This window comes from Athene noctua, chromosome 1 (genome assembly GCF_965140245.1).
Source record: "Athene noctua chromosome 1, bAthNoc1.hap1.1, whole genome shotgun sequence".
Classification (NCBI taxonomy): domain Eukaryota; kingdom Metazoa; phylum Chordata; class Aves; order Strigiformes; family Strigidae; genus Athene; species Athene noctua.
Genome location: NC_134037.1, coordinates 207,138,632 through 207,166,472, shown reverse-complemented (window position 1 = coordinate 207,166,472; position 27,841 = coordinate 207,138,632). Strand labels below are relative to the sequence as shown.

At 42.2% G+C, this 27,841-nt stretch overlaps 1 protein-coding gene across 8 annotated transcripts in view; it reads left to right on the top strand.

Annotated features, from left to right (window-relative positions):
- The window catches only part of MBNL2 (muscleblind like splicing regulator 2), a 112,220-nt gene that overhangs the window by 37,672 nt on the left and 46,707 nt on the right, over nt 1–27,841 (top strand). For all 8 annotated transcript variants that reach the window (XM_074911373.1, XM_074911381.1, XM_074911364.1 and 5 more), the window contains exon 2: nt 98–957. In XM_074911373.1, coding sequence (XP_074767474.1) covers nt 784–957 — 174 coding nt within the window. In that variant the 5' untranslated portion in view covers nt 98–783. The remainder of the gene's footprint in view (nt 1–97; nt 958–27,841) is intronic.

Genomic DNA, 27,841 nt, shown 5'->3' with positions numbered 1-27,841 from the left:
AGTATGTTTATAATATCTGATAAAAAGGGATGATAGGTTTCGTAATGTTGATTTGAATGAGTTGCACATGAACTGATACTGTATTTGTTTTTGTCAGGTGAGTGACTTAAAAAGTGCCTTTGTGAAGTCACTTTTATGAGTGAGGACTGCTACGCCTGTGTTCTCAAAATTCCGTTTTTGCCAGCCAGACATTGCCTTCACCTTACACCTGGCAGAAGATACCTCAGCTGTCTCCATTTGCCAATCAGTTGATGGGAAACTGAAAGAAGAAAAAGAGGAAGAACTATTATTATTCGTGGGACACGAACAAATGACTGCATTGCTTTTCTTGTGTAATCAATACCAGCAAGCAACTGTCAGAGAACTACTGTTCTACCAAGGAGTGCCATTGCATTGAAGAATCTTGGCTTAAAACTGGTGCATCCGTGATACAATCAAGAAGCCCACATGTTTTACAGACAGAAATGCAACTGAGCATGTTTTTTTCCAGCCAGAAGTCTACAAGCGGGACTTAATGATTGATGAGTGACTGCTTGCTGATAAACTTTCTCTGTTTATTCTGCTGTGTGTGCGTTGGACATCGTTAATCGTCCCCTGCTTTTTTTTTTTTAAACCTTCTTTTCAATTGGAATTGAATTTTTTTCTGATTTTTTTTTTTGTTTGTTTGTTTTGTTGTTGTGGGTTTTTTCTTTTTTTCTCCCTTCCCTTTGTCACTAGTTTTGGAAATTTCTTCGGCATAATTCCCTTGACAGCAATTTACAAATTCAAAATCAGCTCTTCATTATGGCTTTGAATGTCGCTCCAGTAAGAGATACAAAATGGCTAACACTAGAAGTGTGCAGGCAATTTCAGAGGGGAACTTGTTCACGCTCTGATGAAGAATGCAAATTTGCACACCCCCCTAAAAGCTGCCAGGTTGAAAATGGAAGGGTTATTGCCTGCTTTGATTCCTTAAAGGTAAGAAAAAAAAATTGCATGTGTAGTGAAAATGCTACTATATTGTACTGAAAGTAAAACGTGAAATGATGAGTTACAACTAAGCCAGTTTAATCAGAAAGTGATTTATTCTTGGTAAGATATATATTAATACAAATGTTATTTGTTATAACTTTTATTTATTGAAGCTTTGAAAATATTTCTTTCTAAGGATTTTCTTTTCCACTGCCAGTGTGTTGTTTACAAAAATTTCATGTGACTGTGGGATACAGGATTGCTTACAGCTGGTGGGACAGTTTTATTCTCCCGAGCACATTTTATGACTTATCATTGTTTCATGGCAAATGGAAATACACAGTGGCACAGTAGTAGGCCATTACCAGAGTCCTAATGAAACAAATCAAATGGAAAGAGTGTAGATTCTTCTGTTTAAATCAACAGAAGTAAGAAAAGTCTATCCATTACTTCAGTTTTGACACAACAAATTGTTTACCATTGGTACTGGGGACTCTCAGATAAATTAATAGCATTGATAATTACATGTATGGATGGTGCAGATAGCAGCATAAGTTTAGAACAGAATGAAGGGTTCTTTCCTTTGGAGGATATTTAGCAATTATACTGTCAGTCCATCAACAACTTCTGACTTCCTAATGACATCAGGCAAGCTTTAGAAAAACACTTTAAAAGTTCTGTGAAAATACTTTGTGTACTGCATAAAAGAAGATTAATGGCCCTGTGGGATATAGGGAGTACACAGTGTTTTCTGTGATGATACATGTGTTCTCATGTCAACAGAAGGAAAAAGCTTATTTCATGTAAATAATTAAAGGGCAAAATTGAGCATTTCAGGTTTTATTTTGAAAGTTTTAGTTGTGGCTTTGTCTCTTGGGCATGGGAGAATGTCTTGGCTTGCTCTTTAAATTTAGCTCTGTAGATCAAAATTTCGGTTACTCACCAAGAACTCCTACTGTGAGAACACCAGTGTGAATGAGAAGAAAATTCAGTGTTACTTGAGAATGTTAATTTATTTTCATTATAACTTTTTTTTTTGTGCAATGCAAGATATTGTGCTAGGCGTCTGTCTTCAGGGTTTTCTCACTTCTTCTTTTGAAGATTTAGAAGAAAGTAACTGAGGGGAAATGTTTGTGAGGGGGTTACGTTCTGTATATCGTGCAAGCCAGAAAAGCACCTTTGGAGTCATGGCAGTATGTCATCGAGTGCTATTAATGACCTTAATCCACGGATTACTGCATGATAAACTGTAACAGCTTCTTTGTAGATGTTCTTGTATATTGGTTGCCTGCCAACAGGATAATTTTTTTTCAACAGGCAGGCTAGTGTCTGCAGCAAATGGGCAATAATCAGCTTTTATGGGAAATAAGCAACTCAGTAGAAGTTTTTTTTAAAATACAGCTTTTTACTCTTGTAAAGACCCGGGGCTGTGGCTGGGAGGCTGAAGGTGAGCAGCAGGGCTTGGTAGCCCCTGGGCTGGCAGGGCGGTGGGTTTGCAGTGCAAGAGGTGCTGCTGCTGCATCATCCTGGCCAAAGCGGTGATGCACCTGTCCTCACTGCCTGAGGACAGCACTGCTCTCCTGGCAGCTTGGGCCACTCATGGTGGAGGTGCCAGCTATTCGAGCTGGAGACTTTTGTGCAGGGATGGTTATCACCCACGAATTGAAACTGGAGTCACAGGCTATATTAATAATACCATGTAGAGAGATCCAGAGGGATCACTGTGGATAACTTACTGACAACCAGCATCATTGCGCAGTTGAGAGGAGTCCAAAACCATGTGAAAAATGTAGTCAAAGCAAGCAGGCATGTTTTGTCCTAGTATGGGAGGGCATCTGCTCTGAGGGGCCAGCTCACTCAGCCTGGCTCTGGTTGCTGAAGTGGTCCTGTTCTATCCCGCTGCTCATCATCACCCTCTTCCCAGCTGGCAGAAGAGAGCATGCACCTGGGCCTCCAGTCTTGCATTTTCTAGTTGAGTCTATTGGGTTAAATTGCTGGTAGAGATGGGGTTATACCAAGAAACCAGATTGTGGCCGGAAGCAGCAGGGGTGGAGGTACAGGTTTCTTCTTGCCAACCCTGCTGCAGGCAGAGGGAGATCTGTTAACAGCATGACAATGTCTTCAACTGTAGCTCTTCACCACTGAGCATGAGTTGGAGGCATGCGTTTCGGCGTGCTGCCTGAGCCTGCAGTGCATAAAAAGCTGTTGGGAATCAATGCGAGTGCATGACTCTTGGCTGTATCAACTGGTATCCTCACAGCCATTATCTCCGTTATTCAGAAGAGTGTTTGTAAATTGCTGTATGTACAGCAAGAATGTGCCTGGTTGGCTCAGTTTGCTTATACTGCCAGTCGAGGGACTTATGTCATTAGTCCCATAAATCTATTTGATGTGTAGCTTTTGGAAATGCTGGTGTTAATCATGCAGTTTCAGAATAAGGCTTTGGCACTCAACAAGGAGGATAACTTTTCATGTAAATAAACAAACAGAACAGTCTAGAATTATAGATAAAATCACAATTTAATTAAAAAAAACAAGAGCTGTTTTCCTTTCTGAATGCCGAACCACACTTTAATGCAGGCAATTATTTAGTTTATTTACATAATATCTAAAGCTTTGGAGACTTAGCGTTTTAACTGTCGTGGTTTGTACCTGCTGTAAAAATAAATTATAGTGAGTATGTTGAGTCTCTTTGAATAAACATCTTCCTACCCAGAGAAGACAGAGAATTTTTTTAGTCTCAGATTGAGGTATGTGTTACATTTAGGTGGTGCCTGGTATTTACAGCTGCTCCCTAAGAAGAGTCAACTGCAAGATACAGCACTCTTGAGACAGGCTCTCCTTTACATGCTGATCGATCAAAACAGTTTTGGGAAGGGACATGCCCTCTCCTGCATGCCCTCTTCTTTCCAGTTTTCCAGAGCAGATGAGGGAGCATGATATCAGTATCTGCCAGGTGGATCAGGCTGCCAAGCACCAGTATGGAGCTAGGGGAGAGAGTCCAGTGGAGGGTGACAAAGATGATGAAGGGACTGAAGCATCTCTTCTATGAGGAAAAGCTGAGAGACTTGGGACTGTTCAGCCTGGAGAAGAGAAGGCTCAGGGGGATCTCATCAGTTTGGAAAGAGGACACAGACAGGCTCTGCCCGGTGACAGGATCAGAGGCAATGGACACAACCTGAAATATAGCAGGTTCCCTCTGAACAGCAGGAAACACTTTGTCACTGTGAGAGTGACCAAGAGCTGGCACAGGTTGTCCAGGGAGGTTGTGAAGTCTCCCTCCCTGGAGATACTCAAAAGCCATCTGGACATGGTCCTTGGACAGTTGACTCTGGGTGGCCCTGCTTGAGCAGGAGGTTGGACCAGTTGACATCCAGGGCAGCCTTCAAGCTTCAACTATCCTGTGATTGTATGACCAGAAGCATCTTTACACTGACTTGCCTATAGCCTGAAGGTTGTTCTAAGCTAGCAAAAGCTGGTGTTGGGACTGAAGGAAATAATCCCTGCCAGGGACACCTGCCTCCATGCTGTGTCATGTACCCTCTGTGCTCCCACCACTTTGTGATTGTGCAGTGTACCAGGTTGGTAAATTGACTGTGGTTAAACCTAAGTTGTTGCAGTTTCTTCTGACAGAAGGGAGAGGGGCCATGTGGCACCAGCAGAGCATTGGGTCACTTCTGCTGGTGATAGTGATGTGGCCTTAGGCCAGGCTTCTGGAGTAACACGATTGCATCAGAATCCAAATTTTCCTGTATTAAAGTGTATTTGTAGGTCTGATGGTTCCAAGTAAAAGGTCAGTGGACCCTGTTTGCTTTTAACTCAAAAGGAATTTTTGGCTTAGAATACCTGTCCTTGCAATACTTGACTTTAAACCCAGCAAAAGTTGCAACAGCAACCCATTGGACTGATTACAGTTTTAAGGATCCAAAATGCTCACTGTTGAAGACTCTCTGGGCTCTGAATATCCTTCATCTGTGAGATGCTTCAGGCTAGACAGAAATAGCTAAAGACTAATGAGCCTAGTTCCGATTCCGGCCAAAAACTTGCTGATTTCAAGCCAGGTTCTACTGCATACGCTTCTGAGAGGCAGCTCAGCATTTGTTTCTTGCTCTTTGGTGAAGGACAGAGCCTGGTCTGTTCTGAGCAAGGCATTTTTGGGGTATTAGGAGAGTGTAGGTGGATCATTCCTGTGCATCCAGTAGATGCACCAGTTGGCCAGATGTGTGCCCATTAGCTGGTCATAGCATCACCCCTAGCAATGGGGCTTACTCCAGCAGAAGCCACTCATGACTTGGCCAGCTGGTAGGGCCATGCAGGCACGCCCAAAACTGTGCTAGTCAAGTGGCCTCAGGATGCTTAATGTGAGGATGAAGGTGTCTCCAAGCTAATCTGGGTTGACTGGGCCTGCAGTGAATGAAGGAGTACTTCCATGGCCGGGCCCAGAAAGATGGAGAATGCTGAGGATGCACTGCCAGAGTCTTGTCTGCTGCCCTAAACCCTCCCAAAGCCATTTTAGAGCCCTTACAGGCTCCACTTTGGATGCTGCAGTGTTTGTGCAGTGGGAAGGGTCTGTGAAGAGGCCTAACTGGGAAGTTTGAATTTCAGGAACTGGTCTGTTTGGTTTTATACTTGTCACTGGGTTCAAGTAGCTTAATTTAAAAGTGAAGAACCTGGATATATAACACTTAATATATCACATTTAGATCCCTCCAAGTTGGACACTATAAGCAAACCTATTTTCAAGGCTTTCTTGGTCTAGTAGAAAAAAATCCTTTCAAAGGAATACTAATATATAATACAATGTTTGGGGACAAGAACACGCAACATCGCTGTATTTGAGCTGGAATTAAAAAAAAATTAATGGTGATGTCTTGGAGGGGGATAGGGGAAAAGCTAGGCAGATGAGAAAATACGATCTTACGCGTTTTGCTGGAAGTTGACTCTTATGTTTGCAGGCAAGTCTGTGTTTTAAATTCTGGTGTTATTTTTCAGCTCAGATTTATACCCTTTCTGCAGGTCACCTACTAGAAGGAAATATTGTCTAAGATAATACAGATAACAGAGGAGGTATCTTGAAGGTAACTGTCGTTGCAAGTTTTATGGTGGCAACAAGAAAAAGAAAGTTTCTTTAGGGCTACAGATGGCTTTTTCTGTATTTTTTTAATCTATTTACTTGTGTCTAAACACTTCGAACTGTTCTATTTATTGAGCCAACAGACTAGTGCGAACTGTTCATTTGCATTTTCATGAAAGCCTTTTAAGAATATGCCTATCTGGTCTCATTTGGCATCACAGAATAAAAGGTAATTGAAAGCTTTACACAGATACCTGTTTACCAAGTTAAAAGGGTTCCAGGAAAAAAAAAATTAGGAACATCCACTTTGTTGAAATATCTGGAACTGAAAAGAATCTGTTTAAGACTGCCTCACCTTTATTTAGAAAAAGGAAAACAAAGTCTTTGTAAGGTGATCAGGCTGTTTATAAGAGAGTCAGCTCAGAGTTGGAATGCAGTAGGTAGTCATTTGCCTTCCTGTGATTCTTTTGTGGGTCTCTAAATGTTTTACAAATGTCAAGGACTCAGCATCATCTCACACTTCGAAGTAGGTGATAGTACTCTCACTTGGCAGGTGAGGCAGTTGGGACGGACTGTAGATGAACACCATATGCAGAGGGGATTGGCTAGTTTTATCTATACTAGAAAGCATTTAAATGGATGTTCATAGTGTCCTAGCTGGCTGAATTTCTGCCCATCACCTGGTTACGTGGTGTGACATTTCAAAGACAAGGTGAGTTCAAGGTTTGTGCCTATAGTTGGTGGGGGAAAATGACTGAAACGGGCAGACTCATTTCTTCTGGGCAAGAGTGGTATATTCCTTCTGGGCTCATGAATTTTGCCTGCTTTGCTGCACAGTGACCCAGTTTCAGCAGGATGAGGGACGTATAGGCAGTCCTTTTCAGGAGTCGTGGGCTCTGGGGACATGGCGGTTGCTTGCTGAAACCTTTCAGGTGGGGATTTTCAGAATCCAGATCTCGCTCTTCCTGCAGATCAACAAGTTCAGTTGCATCCTTTCTCTTTCACCCACCTCTGTTTTTTCTTGTAAAAAGTCCAATAAACTGCAGGTAGTCTGAGAACACCACCTGGCAGAAGCTTTTATGTGTCTGAGTTGCTGCAAAGTGTGGGCATGAAGAGAAAGTGTCAATCAAGGCCAGTTTTAGATGACGGAGAATTAACTCTGTAGGCTGCCTCTGTATTCAGAATAGTAGTGGCCACTCTGGATCAGACCAAAGCCCCATGTAGCCCAGTGACCCAGTAACAGCCAGTAGTGGATATTTAGGAGGTGATACACAAACGTGCAATGGCTTCCTGGGGTGCTCTCCCAGTTCCTAGTAGTGTGCTGCTCAGGGGCATTGAGAGCCAGGCATGATATGGTTATACTTAATAGCTCTGTGACCATCTGTCCCCTGGATTTGTCCTGCTGCTTTTTTGAATCATGTACACTTTCAGCACCCACAGCATGCCACAGCAAAGACTTTCACAACTTTATTACGTACAGCGTGGAAACAAACTTCTGTTGTTCATTTCAAACCTCCTTGACTCATGGATACCCCCAGTTCTTGTATTAGAAAAGCAGAAGACAGTCTGCTGTGAATTGTCCTAAGGATGAATCTGGGTGGGTTTTTTCCACTGACTTGTCTTTGGAAGGAGCATGTTTCTCCCTAGTGAGTTCAAAGGAAGTCTCATGAGAGAAGACATTGTTTTAAATCTACTGTGTGAAAATACTGTTCCCAGGACAGGTATGATTGCTGAAGGCCCTGCTTTTTCAGGCTGTGGGAATTTTTTGGCTCAGAATAAAGTGCAGGGCGTCAGATGCTGCATGAAATTATGCCATCCTATTTCCTGAGACTGTATTTCACCTTATACCCAACCCGTGCAACTGTGCTGCTGCTAAAAAGAGATGGTTACATCCAGTCCTGTATCTTATCACAGCTAGTTCCCTTTTTTATCTCTGTTCAAGTGATCATGCGGCCATGCAACTTGTTTTGAGGTGATCCAAAGGAAAGGGAAGAACTGCATTAAATATAAGGTTAAACTATGAATTTAGGCAGCAACATCTAGCATAAATTGAGATACAATGGGGTTTAAGAAGGAGGAATCTCTTTCTGAAGACCCCTTCTTTGAGTTTAGGGGCTTTTGTTCCCTGTATTGTCAGTCACCTGTTCTTGTTTGTTTTCTGAAAAAAAGCCTATTTTTATTTTTGAGTGTTTTCCTGTAGTTCTCCCAGTGTGCACAAGCTCCTTTAACACTTCCTTTTTCCTGTTTGCCTCCTGCTCATCTATTCCTGTAGCTGTCTCCATGCCAGCTCTTCTGGCTTAACTAAATGTAGGGTTAAAAATCAACTAGCTGAGCTGTTGGGTGGACACCCTTAAAAATTTATGAGCTTGGCTTAAATTGGTTAGGAGAGAATCAAACAAAACTGAAATAAGCATAACTGTTGTGCTACATGGTGTTTAGCTTTTAAAAACAAAGCTGTGGACGTTAATGCACTGTGAAGGGGGCTGTGCTTCTCACTAGGATTTGTCCCTCATTTGAGAGGGTCATTTCTCATCTGTTGTGAAGCAAAATCTGGAGGCATAGCTCAGCCTGCTGCCTGCGGTGTTTAATCCGCAGGAGCCCCCGACAGGTTGCCAGGGCTGAGCCAAGGGCTGGCCCCTGCAGCAGAGGTGCACAAGCCATCAAGTCAACTCGGAGGAGCAAGTCCTAACCTGCTACCACTGTCTCTGCCCTCAAACTGCAACTGTGGAAAGCAGAGAACTTGAACCAGTTGAAGCTCGTTATGTGGGCTGCTAGAAAAGCTAAGTCTCCCCTTCAGGCCCCGTTTTGTATCCTTGTTTTTTTCTCTCAGCAGCAGCACCGAGAGCACGAAGCTCTCCTGGCTGTCACTGGTATCCCCTGTCACCACCTGACCTGTCAGATTTTAAACCTGTGCACCTTGTTTTAACTTGATATAAGTTATGTTCTCAGAGGAAAAATGAGTTGGACATCTGATCACTGAGCTACCCAGACCCTCCTTCCCTCCGAAGGCGTGGGAAACCCCTCTTCCCAATTGCACGGTAAAGTGGCAAAGTCTCTTGGTTTTCAGAGCAGATGCCTTTCATGGGCAGGAGACCTGTCACAGGAGCTTGTGCCTCCTTTGACCCGTTAGGACCGCCTGATGGGAGCCAGTGGGTGTTTACCAGGAGTTTTCACTGTTGGTTTCTGTGTGGTAGAACTTGCTGAGCAGGTCGCCTGGCCCCTGGCCTGGGGAGGATGAGCACTAAGAGCAGAAATGATTGAAAGAAAAAGCAGTTAAAGAGCTGTCACTGAAGTACGTAATACAAATATATCTTCTTGTTCACTGAACTGTGTTGTCCTGAGGGACTAAAAGAGTATTTAGTAGTTTCTGGGCAGTGGTCTTGCTGGGCTGAGTTAGCTCTGGGAACTTGCTGCTTTCAGAAGCTCCAGCAGACTCACAAAGAGCATTCCCAGGTAGTCTGCTGTACCCCTTCATCTCATATCAGACTGATAACTTGGTTATCAGTCTGTCTTATTACACAAAGAAGAGCAGCTACACAGACTAGTTAGAGTTGCAGGAAACCTTGTGTGAAAGGGCAGGGTGTTTGGCAGATGTTCTTCAGATTTTCGGGCACTTGGGGGTGCTTCATATACCTATTGATTCACTCTGTAGTTTTTGTTGCTGCACCAACCCGTGCTCCCCTAAGCTTTATAATAACCACTCTGTGGGTGTAGTGAAGGCAAAATTCAATCAGAGTCTCTGACTCATCCCATCACTAGGATTTTGAACACAAGAGCAATTGCATGCTGCCCACTCCTCCCCCACGCTCCCTATTAACTCAGGTCACTCACTGTTCCCACAGGCTTGCTCTCTCCAGGTCTCCCCACCTACTCCTTTATTTTTCTGGCAGGTGGTTCCTCTTTCATTCCAGGCTTTTTTTTTTCCCCTTGGCCCTGTGTATGTAGTTTTCTCTCAGCTCAAGTGTCAGCTGTTCCTCCCAAGCTGTTTTACTTTGCATCATCAATACAAAAGACAGAGTTGTGCTCAGATGCAGGGAGCTTCCTGATGTAAAAGCCTAGCAGAGACAAGACCCATGTTCCTGTGAGCCCAGGTCATCCCCAGCACCGGAAGAATTTTTTAAATGTGAAAAATCAAACACAACAAGAATTGGGAAGTTTATTTGCAAATCTGTTTGACGACCATACCCCTCTCCCAACTCGTATCTCCTTGTTTAAAGACTGGCACCTTGTTTTTGAGGAGGTGGATTGTATTTGAAACCCGTCGCAATAGCAGGGAAGCTGTTATGGTTTTAGAGATGCTGGAACATGTCATTGAAAACATGCTGTGAGGTACCTGTCCCATAACTGAAATGTAAGAGGAAATCATTGTTTCTTTTGGCTGTGGGTATGCTGTGCCATCCAGGATTAGATTCCTGCAAATTCTTGACCACAATAAAGAAAATAATGGGGAAAAGAAACTGGCTTCTCATCTCTTTGTCAATGAGCTGTGTGGCAGGGTGTTGTGAACCACACCTTGAAAGTCAGATAGCCCTAACACTTGGGAAAGACAAATCAATGAGTGGTAGAAAGAAAGAAGTAGACAACCAGTGGAAAACTGCATGAAAATGAGACATGTAGTTGCTGTGGTGCAACACCCTTGTGTTCACATGGCAGCTCAAGGGCCAAAAGATCCATCATCCTCCCTGCAGACTCACGCATTGCTCCATAACATGGCACTGTGCAGTGCCATGCTCCTGACTGAAAGGTGCCATGGTACAGTCACCACAGTGTAGATGTATCCTTTTTCATGAGCCGTTACAAGTTCTCAGCCCTTGCTTCCTCCTGGGCTGGTTTGGCTTGAACAAGATGGGATCGAGGGTGCGCAATGTTGTGGAAGCTGCACGGACAGCCTGGGCTAGCAGCACACTGGGTGTGCTGCTGCTGCCTCACCTGCATGCCTTATAGGCCAGACACCTTTTAAATTCTGAAAACTTCATTTATTTATTTTTGTTTGAAACTCAGTTTGGGCCTTGAGTATTCCACAGTCAAGCTATACCTCTGATGGTACATGAACCTGTTCAATCTTATATGTTGTCAGGAGAGGAGTTTACTGAGTGTCAGTCTGATGGCACCTGTGGAGTTACACAGTGATTGTAGGAACAGCTCAGCTGTGTTTCAGAAGCTAACTGAGCTGCTGGGACCTTCTCTGTTGGTTCACTGTAAGCCAAAAACCAAAATCCAGCATGTTAGGCACTAGACCAAGCCCCACTGGCTGCTGGTTTACTTACCCTCAGCTAAGCAAAAAAAATCAGCAAAAGCCAACTCTTTAAGTTAGGTGTAACATGTGAGTCAAGAGATGTTTAATGCTTTTTTTTTTTCTAAGATCACTTTCTAGATTAGGCCATCACTTTAAAATTAATGTGTATTTATTTGCTGTGGATAGGACTTGCATCTTTGGACTTGATTCAGTTGCCCAAACAGAGGTATCTGATACTATTTGAGACACCTTGAACCTTGAGTGTTCTTGGTGGCTTTCCAGTGACGTGTCAGAGGAGTGTGTCATATTGGCTAGTACCATGCAGAGGTCCAGGATGCCCGAGGGTGCTCTACATGGTCTTGCTGACTTCTCTATGGCAACAGGGTGAAGCCCTTCTCATGAGGCAGCATTAGCTTGTGTACTAACTGGAGACTCTGATGTCAGCTGCTTTGAGTAAGAAGGTAGACAGTGCATTTGCTGCAGTGGTGACCTGGCTGAGAGGAAAGCTGGGATATAGACCAAATCTAGAAGAAAATGTCTTCTGTAGCAGAAAAACGCCCTTGCGGAGACTAAGAAGGGGATGAACATTTTCAGTGTGTACTTTATGGTTCACCATTAGTAGTGCTAACAGCTAATGTAAACTCGTTATTTTGAAATAGTTGTAACCAATGTAACTGGGCTCATCTTTTGCTTTCTATGACAAGAAAGAGAATCTTTCTAAGCATAGGGATGTTATGACAGTGAACACCGTATATTTAAAAAATAAAAATATGGGCAACCTTTTGCAGATTTCAGTAGAATAGGAACCATAACTACCTCTTCATGAAGATTTTAAAGCTAGAAGTTAACCAGAATGTGGCCTATGCATTTGAAAAACCATGAAAGTTGCAGCAAAGAAATCCTGTTCCCCTGAAGTATAATTCTCCATTACTTCATGTGCAGATGTGAACATACGTCAAGTGCCATCAAATATGCATGTAGTTGGTTTCTGATACAAAATTGGAAAAAATACTTGCTTTTCTAAGAGTATGGTAATGGTGATTTTTCTAAAATAGTGGATAATAATGAATGTCACACAAATGTAGGCTGCTTCTCCAAACACGTTTTGCCTTAGTGTGCTTCATAGCACTGGTCATACAGTATATGTCAGTGTTAGTAAAAATGGAGGCATGGGGTTTGCATGTGCAGAGATGGAGGTGTGTGGATATGGCTATGGAGATACTGTGAGCATCTGTAAATTACAGTGTGAGTATGAAGGCAGTTTTGTGCTTCATGCTGAACATGTTGATGCCATTGAAGTTCCAACCAGCGACAGTCTTCAGTATAAATCAATAAAAATACTAATTTGCTGCAAAACTCTCATTACTTCAGTGAGAGCAGCATTAGCTGATTAGTATGCATGAACTGGTCTGTGTTCGAAGTGCAGGAAAAGTCTACGGTTCTCTTTCTTTAATTGAACCTTCTGGCTATAATTGTTTTTAGTCTGGATTCTGGAGGAAATGAGGTTTATGCAGTTAGGCTGCCTCTCTTTCCCTCCTCCCCCACTAACTTGTGAACCCATTGGCCAGTTTCAGCCAAGTTTGACAAAGAGATCATAGTCTTGAGGATAATTAAGTTTCTACGAGTTTTGTAAGCACAGGCAGCCAAATAGTAGGGTGGAGATAAATGGAGAGACCTGTAAGTTCTCCCAAATGAAAGAAGAGGTTCTCAGAGAGCACAGGAAGGAGGACATCCTTAAAACTCAGTTAATCACAAGGAAGCTAGGTTTTGGGATTTGCAAGCAAATGTGTAAAGCCCCTGCCTTCATTTGTGCCAGTGCTTGCGGTACTACCTGTTTAATGAAGCTGGCAGTCTTTGTGCTGAGCAGAGCTGTTGCAGAGGACTGCTTGCAGCCATTCCCTCTTACCTTTAGCCTCCACTTGCTTGTTAAGCATAGTTTTCATGATATTTTCCTTTTTGACCTTTTCAAGTAGCAGATTTATTTTTCTGAGTCATTGGTATTTACCTTTACTTCTTTTTTTTATTATTCAGGGAGAAGCAAGTTGCCATTAGGAATGCAGGTTTAGGCCTTATTTTAGATGGGTGTGCAAGGCAGTGACAGGATCCTGGATGATAGGTGGGGAGGTTGACACCCCACACTGAAGCTGGCTGTTTTATGGAAGGCACCACAGGAATTATAAAAGGCACAAGGAGAACGAGAGAAGGTGTAACTATCTAGAGTATGTGGTTAGAGCTCATCTGGAAGGAGGGGATTTGCAGTTACTGTCTCTGCTGCTAGGTTTCTTGAGGCATTTTTTCTTTAGACAGACACTTGATTGAAAAAAATTAACACTGTCCTAGAAGCTGAGATGGCTATGTTTCATGTAAGAACCGTATGCCAATTAGTCCTGAGCTTGTAGCATCACATTTTGTTTTCAGGACAGCATCCCACAAGACTCTTCCTGTATCCCGGTGCAGGAGTAAGCTGGTCTTTGGCATTACTCAAGGCTGGCCCAAGAGATGTTTTCTCTTTCTTTCTTCCCCCAAACTTGACATTTTTGCAGTGTAATTAAGTCTTCCACTGTTCCATGCATAGATGATCTTTTAAACAAGTAACATATTTAGCCAGCTTTCCCTAAAGCAACAACAATACTATAAGAAGGTTTTCCTTTATGAGATATTTCAGCATGCCAGCTGTTACACTATATGTAATGTGTTTAATGAGCAAGGGAGTTTACTATTAGGGAGTTAAATAAGACTGTTCTTTATAATTAGCTATTTGCCTTTCAGTCCTGGATGCTGCGAAAAGATCCACTGTGATCTGTGTTAATTGTGTGTTGGTGTGCTTTGATTTGATAGAAAGCAGCTGTGCATCTCAGCAATGCACTTGAGAATCAGGGGTGTGAAAGTAGCCAGCGAGTTTTTTATGTGAAATGTTACCACCGACTAATTAAGTGCAAGTGAAGCAAGTAAAGATCAATTAATTCATAACACATGGTCAAATTCTATTTAGTGGGCTTACTTATTGATATAGAAGTAAAAATATCACATGGAAAAGTAATGCAATAAGTTAATGTGTAGTTTCTTTAGACACTGTAAAGAAATGTTGGCAAATTGGTTTTTGGTTCAGTTCAACAGAAGTTAATTAATTGATACACCTAACAGGTTTTGTTGATCCCAGTGTGCTTGTGATCTTAGACTGCTTTATTGCTTGAAACAGGATGTTTCTTGTAGAGCATCTCAAAGGAGATGCATCTCAAAGGACGAGAGGGTGACACTGGTGAGGTAGCAGAGCCCGGTAGTAGACACTGCTGCCCTGCATCACTGAGGATGCCAGAAGACAGCAGAGAGGACAACACAGTTTGGAAAACGCTGCACTGTTTTTTCAGCAACAGTTGTAAGAACAAAGCAGGCATGTAGAAAGGGGAAAGCTGTGGGCAGAGCTGTTGCTACCATTACACGTAACGTGAAGCAACGTTCTCTCTAAACTCACTGTTTTCTGGTATGATGATAAAAACCAGCAGGTACGGAGAGCATAGGAATGTCAATGTTGCTATGAGGGTGCTTAGATGGTATTGCGTGTTCTCTGACTTGGCTGTTTAGTTCAGACTGACTTGGAGAACAGCATTAGCATATGGTATAAACATTTGCTGTGCAACTATGAGCAAAGAAAAATGAAAAAAAAAAACCCTAAGTGATCTGAAGGGAGGGCTGAAACTTTCTGATACGGCATCTGCAGGATTGTTATTAAAATTGCTTAGTTTGATTTTTGACTTTGTATTTTTATATGCATACTGTGTGCAGTTAAGACCCCAATTAAAATATATAACCATAAGTTATCATTATAAATACAGTAACTTTAACATGCTTTCTCTTCCCCAAAGACTGTGTAGGAGACATGTTTAAATTTTATTTGATTACAATTTCCTAAATGTGGTATTTTTTCTGTTTTCTTCATAAGACTGTATTTGTCTGATGCAGTGCAGACCTCTTAATAATATGTATAAAATTTACGGTATTTGTAAATATTTTCTTAGTTATAGGTCTGCTATGGGTATGACTTTCTCTTACACCAATCTTAAAATCAGTGAGTGGTAAATCAGAAGATATCAATCTTTGTATGTATATTTAAGCCCACCTCTGCTTGCAAAGTACTTGTATCTGCCTGTTCTAAGATGAAATAGTAAGTCTTCAGTCTACAAGTCATAGTAACCACTCACATTGTAGCAGATCTCTGCTGGATAACAAACAGATAACCTCAGATATTGGAAGATGTTTATTTAAATATGGGCTTTGATGTGCTATATTATTTGAAGCAAATTGATCAACATCCTTGTCCCTTTGTTTTCCCTTTTGTGAAAGGGATATAACTCTGGTTTGTGGTTTTGTTTTGTTTTTTTCACTGATTCTCTCTTTTTTCTTTAGATGTAGGGGAAATTAATATGCTGTTCAAAGTTAGTAGAGACAATACTTTCTATTAATTAAACCTGCTAACATAGCTTGGAAAGAAAACAAACTTCTATGCTCACAAGCCTTTCTTTGGGTCATATTTACAGATAGTGTGTCTTGGAAATAGAGAACATGTTGTAAAAACTCATCAAAAAACCAGCATTTTCAAATATGAGGAGACCGCATCTGTGATGCGACTTATTATTCACCTAGGAGTCCATGAATGCATAGGTCACATGGAGAGAGAGAGACACACAGAGTATTTGGTGTGTGCTGTGCACTAGATTTGGTAGACCCAGAATGCATCAATGTAGAGTCACTCCTGCAGTGCAATGGCAATTTGCCTGTGGGTTCCTGACACCCAAAAAACTGGTAGGTTAGGGTGAAGCGGTAGAATGAAGAGCAATTAAGAGCACCATAGATTGCTTCTGCAGCTCAGAGGAGAGATTCACACCCAAAATTACGGACGGACCTTTATCTACCTCTAGCAGCTTGGTGATTGAAGTGTAAGTTAGAATCCAGTGCTCAGGGGACAGGTCGTTAATTTAGGTCCCCTGGATGTAGTACCTAAAGTTGAGTCTCTCCCTTTTGAGCTCTTGGCCTAGATATTTAAATTTGCGCTTCCTAAAGTGGAGGCAGGTTGCATGAGAAGCCCCCTGAACAAGGAACATGCCCTAGGCAACCCACAGCCGCACTCACAGCCTGGTGCTGAAGGCTTTACAGGGAATGGGTTACATGTTCTGATTTGCACTGGAAGAGACTAACGTCTGCTTCTGCAGGGAGTGAGTCTTCATTTCCAGCTTTTTTAAAAGTAAAGCATGACAGAAATTCTCAAAACCTATCAAGCACATAGGAGGGTTTTTTCATGCTAGGGTATCTGCTGAAGCTTGATGTAATCTTCTCTGTTAATTTCTGAGTGGGAAAGCGTGCTCTTCTGTGGAGGTTTTCTCTAGTCATCAAAACTGATCCTGGAAAGGTATGGTAACATCTGAATGCAATCCTTCCACACCTTTTTCAATTTTTACCTGTAATGCAACTCTTCAGTGTGAAATTGAAGGCCCAAGAGTCCAGTGAAGTTGATTGTGTCTTTATTTTTTAATAGATATATATGAGTGTATGGTATCTGGTGTGTGTGTGTATATATATATATCTCGCCTTCACCTTGCCTGCTCCTCAGCAAAGGTTTTCCCTTAAGCATTCCACTGCAGCATTTTATGCCCAGTGATTTGCTGAGACAGGAGGGACCTGAGCCCACTCGAGTGCTTTGCTTATTAGTGCTCTATCGAGCAAGGACTTCTGAACCCCCATTACCATTCCAGTACATTAGCAGATACTAACAGGTTAAAAAGCTTTGAGGGAGTTGTGGAAAGCATAGATTTCCATGCTGTCATCACAGGCAGCCATGTCACCTCCTCTCTAAAGTTAGGTACTAATCTCCATACTAAATGTGGGTGGGGTTTTTTGGAAGGATTTTTTTCTGCTTCCATCAAAAGACTTTCCTACAGCTTCACTTCTCATGTGCATTCTTTCCTGTAGCTTCACTTCTCACGTGCATTCTTCTCATTTCCAGTGTGGATTTATTCACTGCCAATTTACCTCTGTTCACCAGAATGCTGCTGTTACTCTGCAGCTGAAGCAGCCGCGTCCCCCTTTTCTGCCACCTCTTCCTGCCACCCCAGCTTCTCCTGGGACACTCAGTGGAAACGGGCATATAACCTGCCTTGGCCTTTGTTTTATTCAGCCTAAAAACCCTACCACGCTCTATTTCTCTGCTTGTAAGACAGGCCTTCCTTTCCTTAAGTCACCTTGGCAGCCCTTGCCTGTGCCTGCTCCAGGCCGAATCCATCTTATTTGGATGTTGGTGACCAGAAACACGCACAGCATTGCAAGTAGAGTTTTACTGCGAGAGAAGAAGCCTTGCTGCAGCAGCTTGCTGCCTTTGCTGGATGATCCTTGTTTGATACATCCTTGGGGCTGTGATTCCCTTTTCCATTGTTTGTCACAACGGTGTCTGCACTGTCATTCAGTGGTTGATCAAAACATCCATGATGATGTTCTCTGCCATGGCCAGCGCCATCCCCAGCCGACCACCTTCCTATCTGTGTCTGCCCTGATGTGTCATGTCACTGTCCAGAAATACTTTGTTCTTTCATACTGGTTCTCGTTCTCTGTATTTCAAGGCCATCATCTTCTGTCATACCCTGATTCTTTTCTCTTCCCATTGCCAAATGAGCTTGAGTCATAAGCACATTTCGTTAGCTTATCTGGAGCTTCTTAAAAAAACAGATCTGGTGTCCCAGAGATGCGAAGCTTAACAGTGTAATCAAAGCGGTTGGTTTCTGCATCTGTGACTTTATAGCCCTTCCAGCCTATGTCCCCATGGATGACTTCTCCTAGGACTGATTTGATGTCCAGCTAAGCCTGTAAACCTCTAGGTGATTTCATGGGGCACTTCACTGTCTCCACTTTTTCTGTACCTAAGTGCAGCCTGTTTTGACTGTTTCCAGTATGATGCCTTAATGGTTGTTCCTCTTCTTGGGGAAGTAAGTGGAACAGGTTTTCTTTCTGTCTGAGGTATATATTTTTCAAAGCTGTATTTATAAATCCATTAATTTAAATACTTTGGGAGCTCTTAGATCTGATATCACAACATGAATACCTGCCTGTAGGTTTCTGTGAGGACCCTTTCACAGGAGAAAAGCCATTGATACTTATAGTCAAGGATTCTTAAAAATTATCTGGCCAGTGATGTGCATCAATATGTGCTTACACTGTTGCTGCAAATAGCAAGTGAGATTCTGTTTCTTTCTCACTCCTGCGGGTGACTTTTTTTTAAAAGAAAAAAAAAGGAAATCCGTAAGATTTCTTTCCCTCAGTTCTCTTTTTCTTTTGAAAGGAATGTTTCATGCTTTTGCAAAGACTGTGTGTTAGACTCTTTGTTTTCTTTTGCTTTTTTTCCCTCTTCTGTCAAAATTCCATCTCTGTTTTTCATCAAGGATATGTGAAAAATATTTTCAATATATATCATTAAATGGTTTCCTTGTTCTTATACTACTCCCTAGGCATCTGCTGCCGACTGCTTTTGGAAACAGGATACTGGTCTGGATGGACCTTGGCCTAATACTGTACAGCTGTTTTTATTTTCTTGAACGCTGAATCATTTGTCAGAAAAGGTGATTTTTATTTATTTATTTGTATGCAGCTGCAGTGGCTCTTGAGAAGCAGAGTCTGTGGTTTGCTCTTGAGAATATGAAAACAAATTCAGAGGTGTACAACATCTCATCTAAGTAATTACGAAAGTGTTCCTAATTGTAACCTTCTGCTGAGTGCAGAGGCAGTAAGTCTGTGTTGCAATAAAGTGTGCAACTTGGAGAAAGTCTGGATGTTTGAGGAGGAGAAGAGCCAGAGACCTCAATAGCAGAGAAAGAGGGGAGCTACCCCAGCTTGTACTCTGGAGGGGAAAAAAGGGGTGCCAAAAGGGAACAAAATCTGCCTGAGACTTGGTAGCTGTTGTTGCCACTGCTCGGGAAGGCAAATAGGAGACAGCTCAGGGGGGGATCCAAATTCAATAATACCTTATCAAAACTGTATATGGTAAATGTTTTATTAAATAGTCAGCTTAGCAGAACTTTAAGGGCCCACAACATCCTCTCATACCTTCTTTTTGAAACGTTTATGTTTTGACATTAATGTTGATCTTTAAATATTTTTTCCTTTTAATATGTAGACTAATAAAAAGTTAGTGTTTTGGGGTTTTTTTTTAAGAAGCAGACATGGAAATGTGAGTTTTACTGCCTTGTAATGTTCTTTTTGTGTTCCTAATTCATATACCACTAAAGTCAATAACAGATTTGTGGTATGCTGCAGTGAGCCCAGTCATGGCTGGGAATCATATTATTAATGACACTGGACTAATGAAGATGCTCTTACAATGATAGCCTTAGAGTGAGGTCTTACAAGATTCCTGGGCATTAATTTTACCTGTATACGTGGCCATATGAAAGTTTTTTTGGGATTAGGATTTGTGTTCACAGAATTTCCAACCAATTTCTACATTTGGACATTTTACTTTACTGTACTTTTACTCATTTACTCATTTAGTCATCAGAATGGATTTTGTAATTAAGTGCACTATTTAATTATTGTCCTTCAGGTTGGTGTTTTTCACATACTGTTTTTTTAAAAAATTTTTATCATTTGATGCATTCACCATCTACCTCTATGTTCTTTTATTTTTTAACAGGAGCTCAACATTTTGAAAACCTTGACCTTTATTGTTATGTTTAAATTGTCAGAGCATGTACAGATACTGGCTTTGTTGACTTGTTGCTCAGGAGTCAGTTAAAGTTGGCTGAATATCTGTCCTAAATACTTCCTGGCTACAGTACTTGGAATAGCAGTTTTCACTTCTCCGGTGATGGTGAACTAGCCAACAGGCAATATATTTTTATCTGACTCCACTGTCCTTGAAGCAGTTTCATTTTAAGGAATGCCAACATGTATTTTTATTTTAAGTTTAAACAAAGAAAAATTTAAAATTCTGGAATATGAATTTATTTTTTCCAACTATAGGGCAGCTAAAGACATATAGGAATATTGTGTATGTCTTTATTCATGAACATGAGCAAAAGAGAAGACCAGATGCAGTTTGTTTTGCGTATGTTACTTTTTCAAATGGAAGATGAAGTTTATCTGAAGATCATTAGGTGCTTACGTATAGCTAATTATTTGAATACACAAGCTCAGGCTGGCCCACCCCATGTTTTGTGGCATCAGCCAGTGCTAAGGTGAGGGAGGTTGCGTTGGGTAGGGTTCTTTGCTGTCTTTTCTGCAGGGTCCTCAGAGATGGGCATTGACTTGTAGACAGTACCAGTGATCCCACACCTCCCAGTGCAGCTACTCAGAGCATCCTGGATAATCCCTCTGTCCATGTGGAAAGAGGCAATGGGAACTGGAAACACTGAATATTGCTGTGGAGTGCAGTGTGGTGCCCAACAGCAAGGGGACTCCACCAACCTCCATAGACAGCTCACTGCTTGGATCTATGAGCCACAGTGCCTGCTTGGGCCATGGAGGGACATGGAGAAATGTCCCAGGATGACACTCTCATTCCCAGACTAGCAAATGCTCAATTATCTGTACTCCCCTACAGTGCTGGGGTGGGGATTGTGGAGTTCTTTTAGAGTGTTGGAGAGCAGTGGTAGCCATCACATTTTCATTATAACAATGATGTCATCTTCCTCTTAGCTGTAGTCAGAGAGATCTGAAAACTACTTCATTGTAAAATTAAAGTCGTGTGTGAGTTTGTTTTTAATGGCAATCATAAAAGGTAGATTTAAAGCATTAGAATCATGTTTTAGAGATCTTCATAGGTTATCAGCTCTTTGTGTGTCTGCAAGAAGTACATGATAAATTGACAGACAGCTGTTTGATACATAAATCGTTTTCTGGTACTCAAATAGCTTTAAGTTTTCCAACTGTAATCAGATGTATCTGAAATTGTTCAGCTTTACTTTGAGAGACCTTCAGTTACTCATTAATTCTAGTACTCCATAAGTAGTTAACAACTCTGTGTAAGGCTTTGTATTGCCAAAGAGCCGTATTTAATTGCTTAGTGATTGACCTTTATGTTGGGGTTTTTGTTAAATGCTGAGAAAATTTCTTTGTATCAGACTTGCTGGTGTTTTTTCATTGTTTCTCTGTAGTCTCCAAACTGGTAATTCCACTTGTTAAACTGGGTTGGCTTTTGCAATCTCCTTTGTTGTGGGATTCTCCTTTGCTTCCCCCAGTACATTCCAGAAATTGTTTGCTTGCAGGCAACTCTATTTATAAGCTTCTTTCATTTCTGTTTGATGTTTGAAAAGGTTTTTCATAGCTCTTACCTTTTCTTTGGTTTTGCTATGATATGGTAATCAAATGTTCCTTAACCAGTTAAAACCGAACGCTTTATTTGTTAAATACAGCCAGCCAACGAGATCCTTCAGACATGCATCTCCATTCTTTATTGTCTCTCCGCTTCATTGTTCTCAGGATTATAGCATGGGAAAACTAATGAAGTGTGGTCTACAGTATGGTGGGTGGCTGTACATATGATGAACCTTCTATTGGGGTCTTGATACCTTTAAAATTCACTGTGTTTCTTCTTCTCAAAGCAGAGTTGACATTTAGAGCTGATTTGGCATTCTCTATTCACTGAAACTTTAAGACTGGGACTACCATTGCTGGGAAGAATGCAGATAAATACTTGCTGATGAAACACTGGGCTTTCAGTGAGGGATAGTAAAGTCAAATAAATAAAAAGCCTTGTGACACTACTGGAGGAGACAATTTTCTTTAAAAATATTAACAGCGCTGCTGTAATCTTAATGCCAATTAAAAATTCACTAAAAGATGTTTTCTCCATTGGCAGTTTCTTCCCTTCTACTGAAGTTACTTTCCAAGGAACATTGAGATTATTTACTGTATTCCACATGATTTGCTGTAGGAAGGCAAGATACTTCTAATTAGTCTGCTTTTAAGGTATCTAAAAATCTACAAAAATAAATGGAACTAAATAATTGTAGAGCTAATAATAATGTGCTTGGGGTGCATTTGTTTTTAACTCATCTCCAAAGCAATCTCTGATTCGGAGGCCATGTCTTTAGAGGTGTAGAGGTACAAAAAACCCTCACTTTTTGTACATGTCTGCCTAGATATATAATCCACATATCATGTAGTGTATGGCTTGCCTAACAGTGAGGGGAGGTAAGTGCAGTCCTTGCAGCCTCCTGCATCTTTCACCTGTGTGCTTGCTGTCTATTTGGCAGTGCGTAGGGTCAGAGCTTTGCCCTCATATGAAGATGCTCCATCTGGCTCATAGGTCTTCCAGAGGACCCCTAATGAGTTTTAGGTTCCCATACTGCGTTTGTTGGTACCCTGATACTTACCCCTACAGGGCAGCTTATGTGCCCCCCAAGGCTGGACTGAAGATGGGAAAACATCTTTGAAAGTAGATCTTTCTTTTTGCTTTCATTATTTTATTTATTTACTAAGTAGTATAGCATAGGGATTTAATAGCCTGAAGAGTGATATTTTGTAGGCTGCCTTGTGAATGAGTGGTAGGAAGTAAATGACAGCTTGTATTGGGACCTGTATCTTTTGGGCATGATTTTACATTACATTTGATTAAGAAAACCTAACTCTAGTCTCTCTGTCTTGCTAACATGGTAAAATAGCTCTTTGTGCTACATATGCCAGGCTTCATGCAGTCACTGTTGGTTGAGAGAGTCCTCTCTCCGCTGTGATGAATATTGCTACGTACTACAAGCTGTTAAAAATCTTTAAAAATGTTTCTAATATGTTAGTGTTAAAATTGTGGAATTGTCTAAACTCTCTCCTGCCCTCACTCCATCTAGACACTGAATCCCCAATGACTAAACAAAGGATTTGGTTTAAACCCTGTCTAGATGCTGGTGAGTGATCTCATTTTTTGACTATTTATCCTGGTGTATTGTACTCATCCATCACAATTTTTCTTCACTGAAAAGCAGCAGGATGGGGAAAAAGCACTGATTTGGCCATTTAAATACTTCTTTTCCAGACTGTCTGCAATTATAAAGGCTTTTTGAAGAATCTGAATCAAGATTGTTTCTATTATGATTAACATTTCATACCATACTACATTTTAACCTGAATGTCCCTCAGGTTGAATTTGATGTTCCACGGCAATTGTAATCACTTTATGATGTGTGTATCAGACAAATAAAAATAGAAGCAAATACTTCATGATTCCTGGCTGTGAGAGAGTGCTCTTGTGAAAAGTACAAGATCACTATGCACTTTTTTCCATAAAACTTTGTTTTGATTTGTGAAGTTTTAGTTTAATATGTTCTTCAGTCTTGTGTTGTTTATAAAGCATTTTAAAAGCATTTAATGCATTTATAAAACATTTAAACCAAAGTCCTGCAATAGTAGCTGTGATGAATGATTATTCTGGGAATGATGAAGACATAGTTCAGCCATGCTGCCAGGCCAGGTGGTGAGCCAGATACCTTCTCAAAGTCTATGTGCAGTTTTGAGAACTTGGTGGTTGTGGTCTTCTCCTTCTTATTCCAGAGAAGAAAGATTTCAGTGCTTCTGTTCTCTTCACTCCTGCTTGGGGGCAGAGAGGGAGAAGGCCTGTCAACTGCAGGTGGTGTAATCTTCACCTGGAGTTTCTCAGTTCTTGTTGCCACTTTGGCATAAAAAGCAATGACGGAAGCCTTGGCTGTGCCCTTGGCTTCTGGTTGCATCCTGTCTCTGCCTCCTTGGCACCCAAACAAAGGGAAGCATTTGACAAAAAGATGTTTGATGGGAATCTCTGTCTTGTGACTGCTGCCCAGATAAGGTGCAGGCAGTGGAAACACTTTACCCACAAAGGAAAGTCCTAAATTATGTGGTACTTTGGTTCCTGTTAGGAGAACGGTATTTCAGACCCCATGTTAGTTTATCCTGAGAAGCAGATGAGAGTGGTGCCAAACCTGTGAAGGTGAGGTGTGTTGACCCTGGCTGGACACCAGGTGCCCACCAAAGCCACTCTATCAATCCTCTCCTCAACTGAACAAGTGAAAAGACAAGATAATGAAAGGATTGTGGGTTCAGATAAGGACAGGGAGAGATCACTCACCTATTAGCATCACAGACAAAACAGACCCAACTTGGGGAAATTGGTTTAATATTACCAGAGTAGGATAGTGAGAAATAAACCCAAAACTTAAAACATTTTCCCCCACCCCTCTGTTCTTTCTAGGCTTAACTTCACTTCTGATTTTCTCGAACCCTTCTCCCAAAGTGGCACTGGGGGATGGCAGTTGTGGTCAGTTCATCACCCATTTCTCTGCTGCTCCTTCCTCCTTAGGGGGAGGACTCTTCAACTCTTCCCCTGCTTCCAGCATGGGGTCCCTCCCACAGGAGACAGTCTTTCTCAAACTTCTCCAATGTGACTCCTTTCTACAGGGCTGCAGCTCTTCATGAACTGCTCTAGCGTGGGCCCTTTCCATGGGGTGCAGTCCCTCAGGAACAGACTGCTCCAGTGTGGGTCCCCCATGGGGTCATACGTCCTGCCAGCAAACCTGCTCCAGTGTGGGCTCCTCTCTCCATGGGTCACAGGTGCTGCCAGGAGCCTGCTCCAGCGCAGGCTTCTCATGGGGTCACAGCCTCCTTCGGACACATCCACCTGCTCTGGCGTGGGGTCCTCCATGTGCTGCAGGTGTCTCTGCTCCACCGTTAACCTCCGTGGGCTGCAGGGGGACAGCTGCCTCACCAGGGGCTGCACCACGGGCTGCAGGGGAACCTCTGCTCCAGGACCAGGAGCACCTCCTCCCCCTCCTTCTTCACTGACCTGGTGTCTGCAGAGTTTTTTCTCTCACAGATTCTCGCTCTTCCTTCCAGCTGCAATTGCAATGTTTATTTTTCCCCCCCTCTTAAATATGTTATTCCAGAGGCTCTACAACAATTGCTGAAGGGTCTTATCCCTGGCCAGCAGCGGCTCCCTCTTGGAGCCAGCTGGCACTGGTTGTGTTGGACATGGGGGAAGTTTCTAGCAGCTTCTCACAGAAGTCACTCCTGCAGCCCACCTGCTAACAAAACCTTGCCATGCAAACCCAATCAGAAGACTTCCAGGAGATAGAGACTGAAAGCAGTCAGTTTGTTGCTGTTGCAGGGGAACCTGCTTGTCTCCTGTAGAAACTTTAATGGGGAGGGAGAACAAGTCACAAAGGTGGTTCCTTTAAAATCCAAGTGGGCTTGCACATTTAACAGTAAATCTCATAATAGCTTGTCAGTACTTGATGAACTTCTTTTAGCTGCTAAGAGTTAGGATGGGAATATATCACCCTCAAAATGATGAAGAAAACAGAAGAGTCACAGAATCATCTAGGTTGGAAAAGACCTTGAAGATCATCCAGTCCAACCATTAACCTAACACTGACAGTTCCCAACTACACCAGATCCCTCAGCGCTATGTCAACCCGACTCTTAAACACCTCCAGGGATGGGGACTCCACCGCCTCCCTGGGCAGCCCATTCCAACACCTCACAACACGTTCTGTAAAGAAATGCTTCCTAATATCCAGTCTAAACCTTCCCTCGTGCAACTTGAGGCCATTCCCTCTTGTCCTATCACTTATTACCTGGTTAAAGAGACTCATCCCCAGGTCTCTGCAACCTCCTTTCAGGTAGCTGTAGAGGGCGATGAGGTCTCCCCTCAGCCTCCTCCAGACTAAACACCCCCAGTTCCCTCAGCCGCTCCTCGTACGACCTGTGCTCCAGACCCTGCACCAGCTTCGTTGCCCTTCTCTGGACACGCTCAAGTAATTCAATGTCCTTTTTGTAGTGAGGGGCAAATTTGACTTGTTTAAGTCAAATGGTCGTGACTTTTTTTCTTTCTACATAGATTACTAGGGCTTTGCTGTGTCACTGGAAAGATATGGCTCTGGGTTATGATCCCTTTCAATGCAATTTGAAATATAACAAATAATTTGCCTTGAAATGATGTTTATATGCTCTATAGGCATTATATTCTGCAAAATGCTGTTCGGTAGCTTTTATTCTGTCTGTGGAGTGCGTCAGCTGGGACATGTAATGACTACTTGCATTAAAGTATTTCTGGACAAATGATCCAGCAGATTTCGTTTTTAACATGTTACTGAATGTTTTGTTTACTGTAATTGTGTTTAAATACTTCTATTTCCCCATAAGTGCTTGGAGTTGCTGTGATCATTAGCCTTTGGTCGGGTGTGTTGATGAGGCACGCATTAGTGTTTTATTACCAACAGTGTGCCATCATCATCACCTGGATTTAATCTTGCCCACCACTTCCCAAACAATATTATCCTTTTCTGTGGTTTGTAAATCTCTCAAAATGCAATTATCTGGGCTGAAGCATACAAGCGACTGACTCAGAGTGTTTATTTAAAGTTTTGCTCAAACACATCAACCGTTTTTGAGAAACAACTGAGACGTAAATACCTTGTTTTTCCTTCTTAAGTTCTTAAAACTGGTTCAATCATAAAATTGATTTCTCATTGTTTACAGCTGAACCTTGAGATCTAGCAGCAGAAGGATTGCTCTGGTATCAGTAATTTGCCTTATGCTATTTTTATGAAATTTCACCCAAATTTGATCATTTTACAAGTGTGAAAACTCGCCATCTATGCATGCCTAGCAGAGGCTGTGCACAAACTGGCATGCAGATCAGACAGGCTCCATGTGCACTGAGCTGGCTTCAGACTGAGGACCAAGCGACAGCTCTGTCTGCATTTACTCCATCTGGTGTCATGTGCTGGGAGCAGGGAGGAGACAATGTCCAAGGTGAGGAAAGGTAGAGTAAGAGGAGAGCTGGGTCACCCAGGTGAACATGGTGGGAGCCAAGAGCTGAGGAAAATGTGTCAGAGATGTGCAATCCAGGTAATGTTAGTGTGTGCTCTCTTCCAGCCTTGTATTTTCCTCTGCCTCAGGGGGTGCATGTCACAGACAGCTTTCTGGAAAAAGGGATGGCATGTGGAGGGATCAGGTCTCCATCCAAAGGGTGCTGGTGCAGCAAGAGAGGCAGACGGTGGCCTCCTGGTCAGGCATTTGTTGCTTCTCTGGAGACCAGCGAGTGAGTCCCTGAAACTGGTATCTTTACCACTAGCCCTTAGGTGGTTGGACTGCCCAAACCCAAGAGCAGTAGGAGTCTAGTGCAACATCTGCATGTGCCATGTGGATTCAAGGGCAAAGTGGAAGTAGGGCAGAGATGTGCAGCCGAAAACTGCGGGCACTTCTCAACTCTTTAACGATATTTAGTCTCACTTTATTCTGTGTAGAGTGGGAGTAATGCTATCTAGTCTCAGAAGATGACCAAGAAATCCATCAGTAATTTTAGAAGAGCCATTTCTAATGTGATCTTACAGAACCAGCCCTATGGATAGGCCCAAGAGGAAGTGAATATCTTGCATTTGGGCCAGGAGGTAGATGAATGTGTGTTAGAGTACTGCTACCCACTGACTGTCAGAGTTAAAAGAAATACAACTCCACTGTCTATTCTTTGTCTGGGAAACAAGGCTGTATGAAATAGTAGATGCTCTCATGTAATTGAAGTTGATGTCACTCCATCAACTTATGACAGTGATGAAGACAGGTACCATGGACATTGG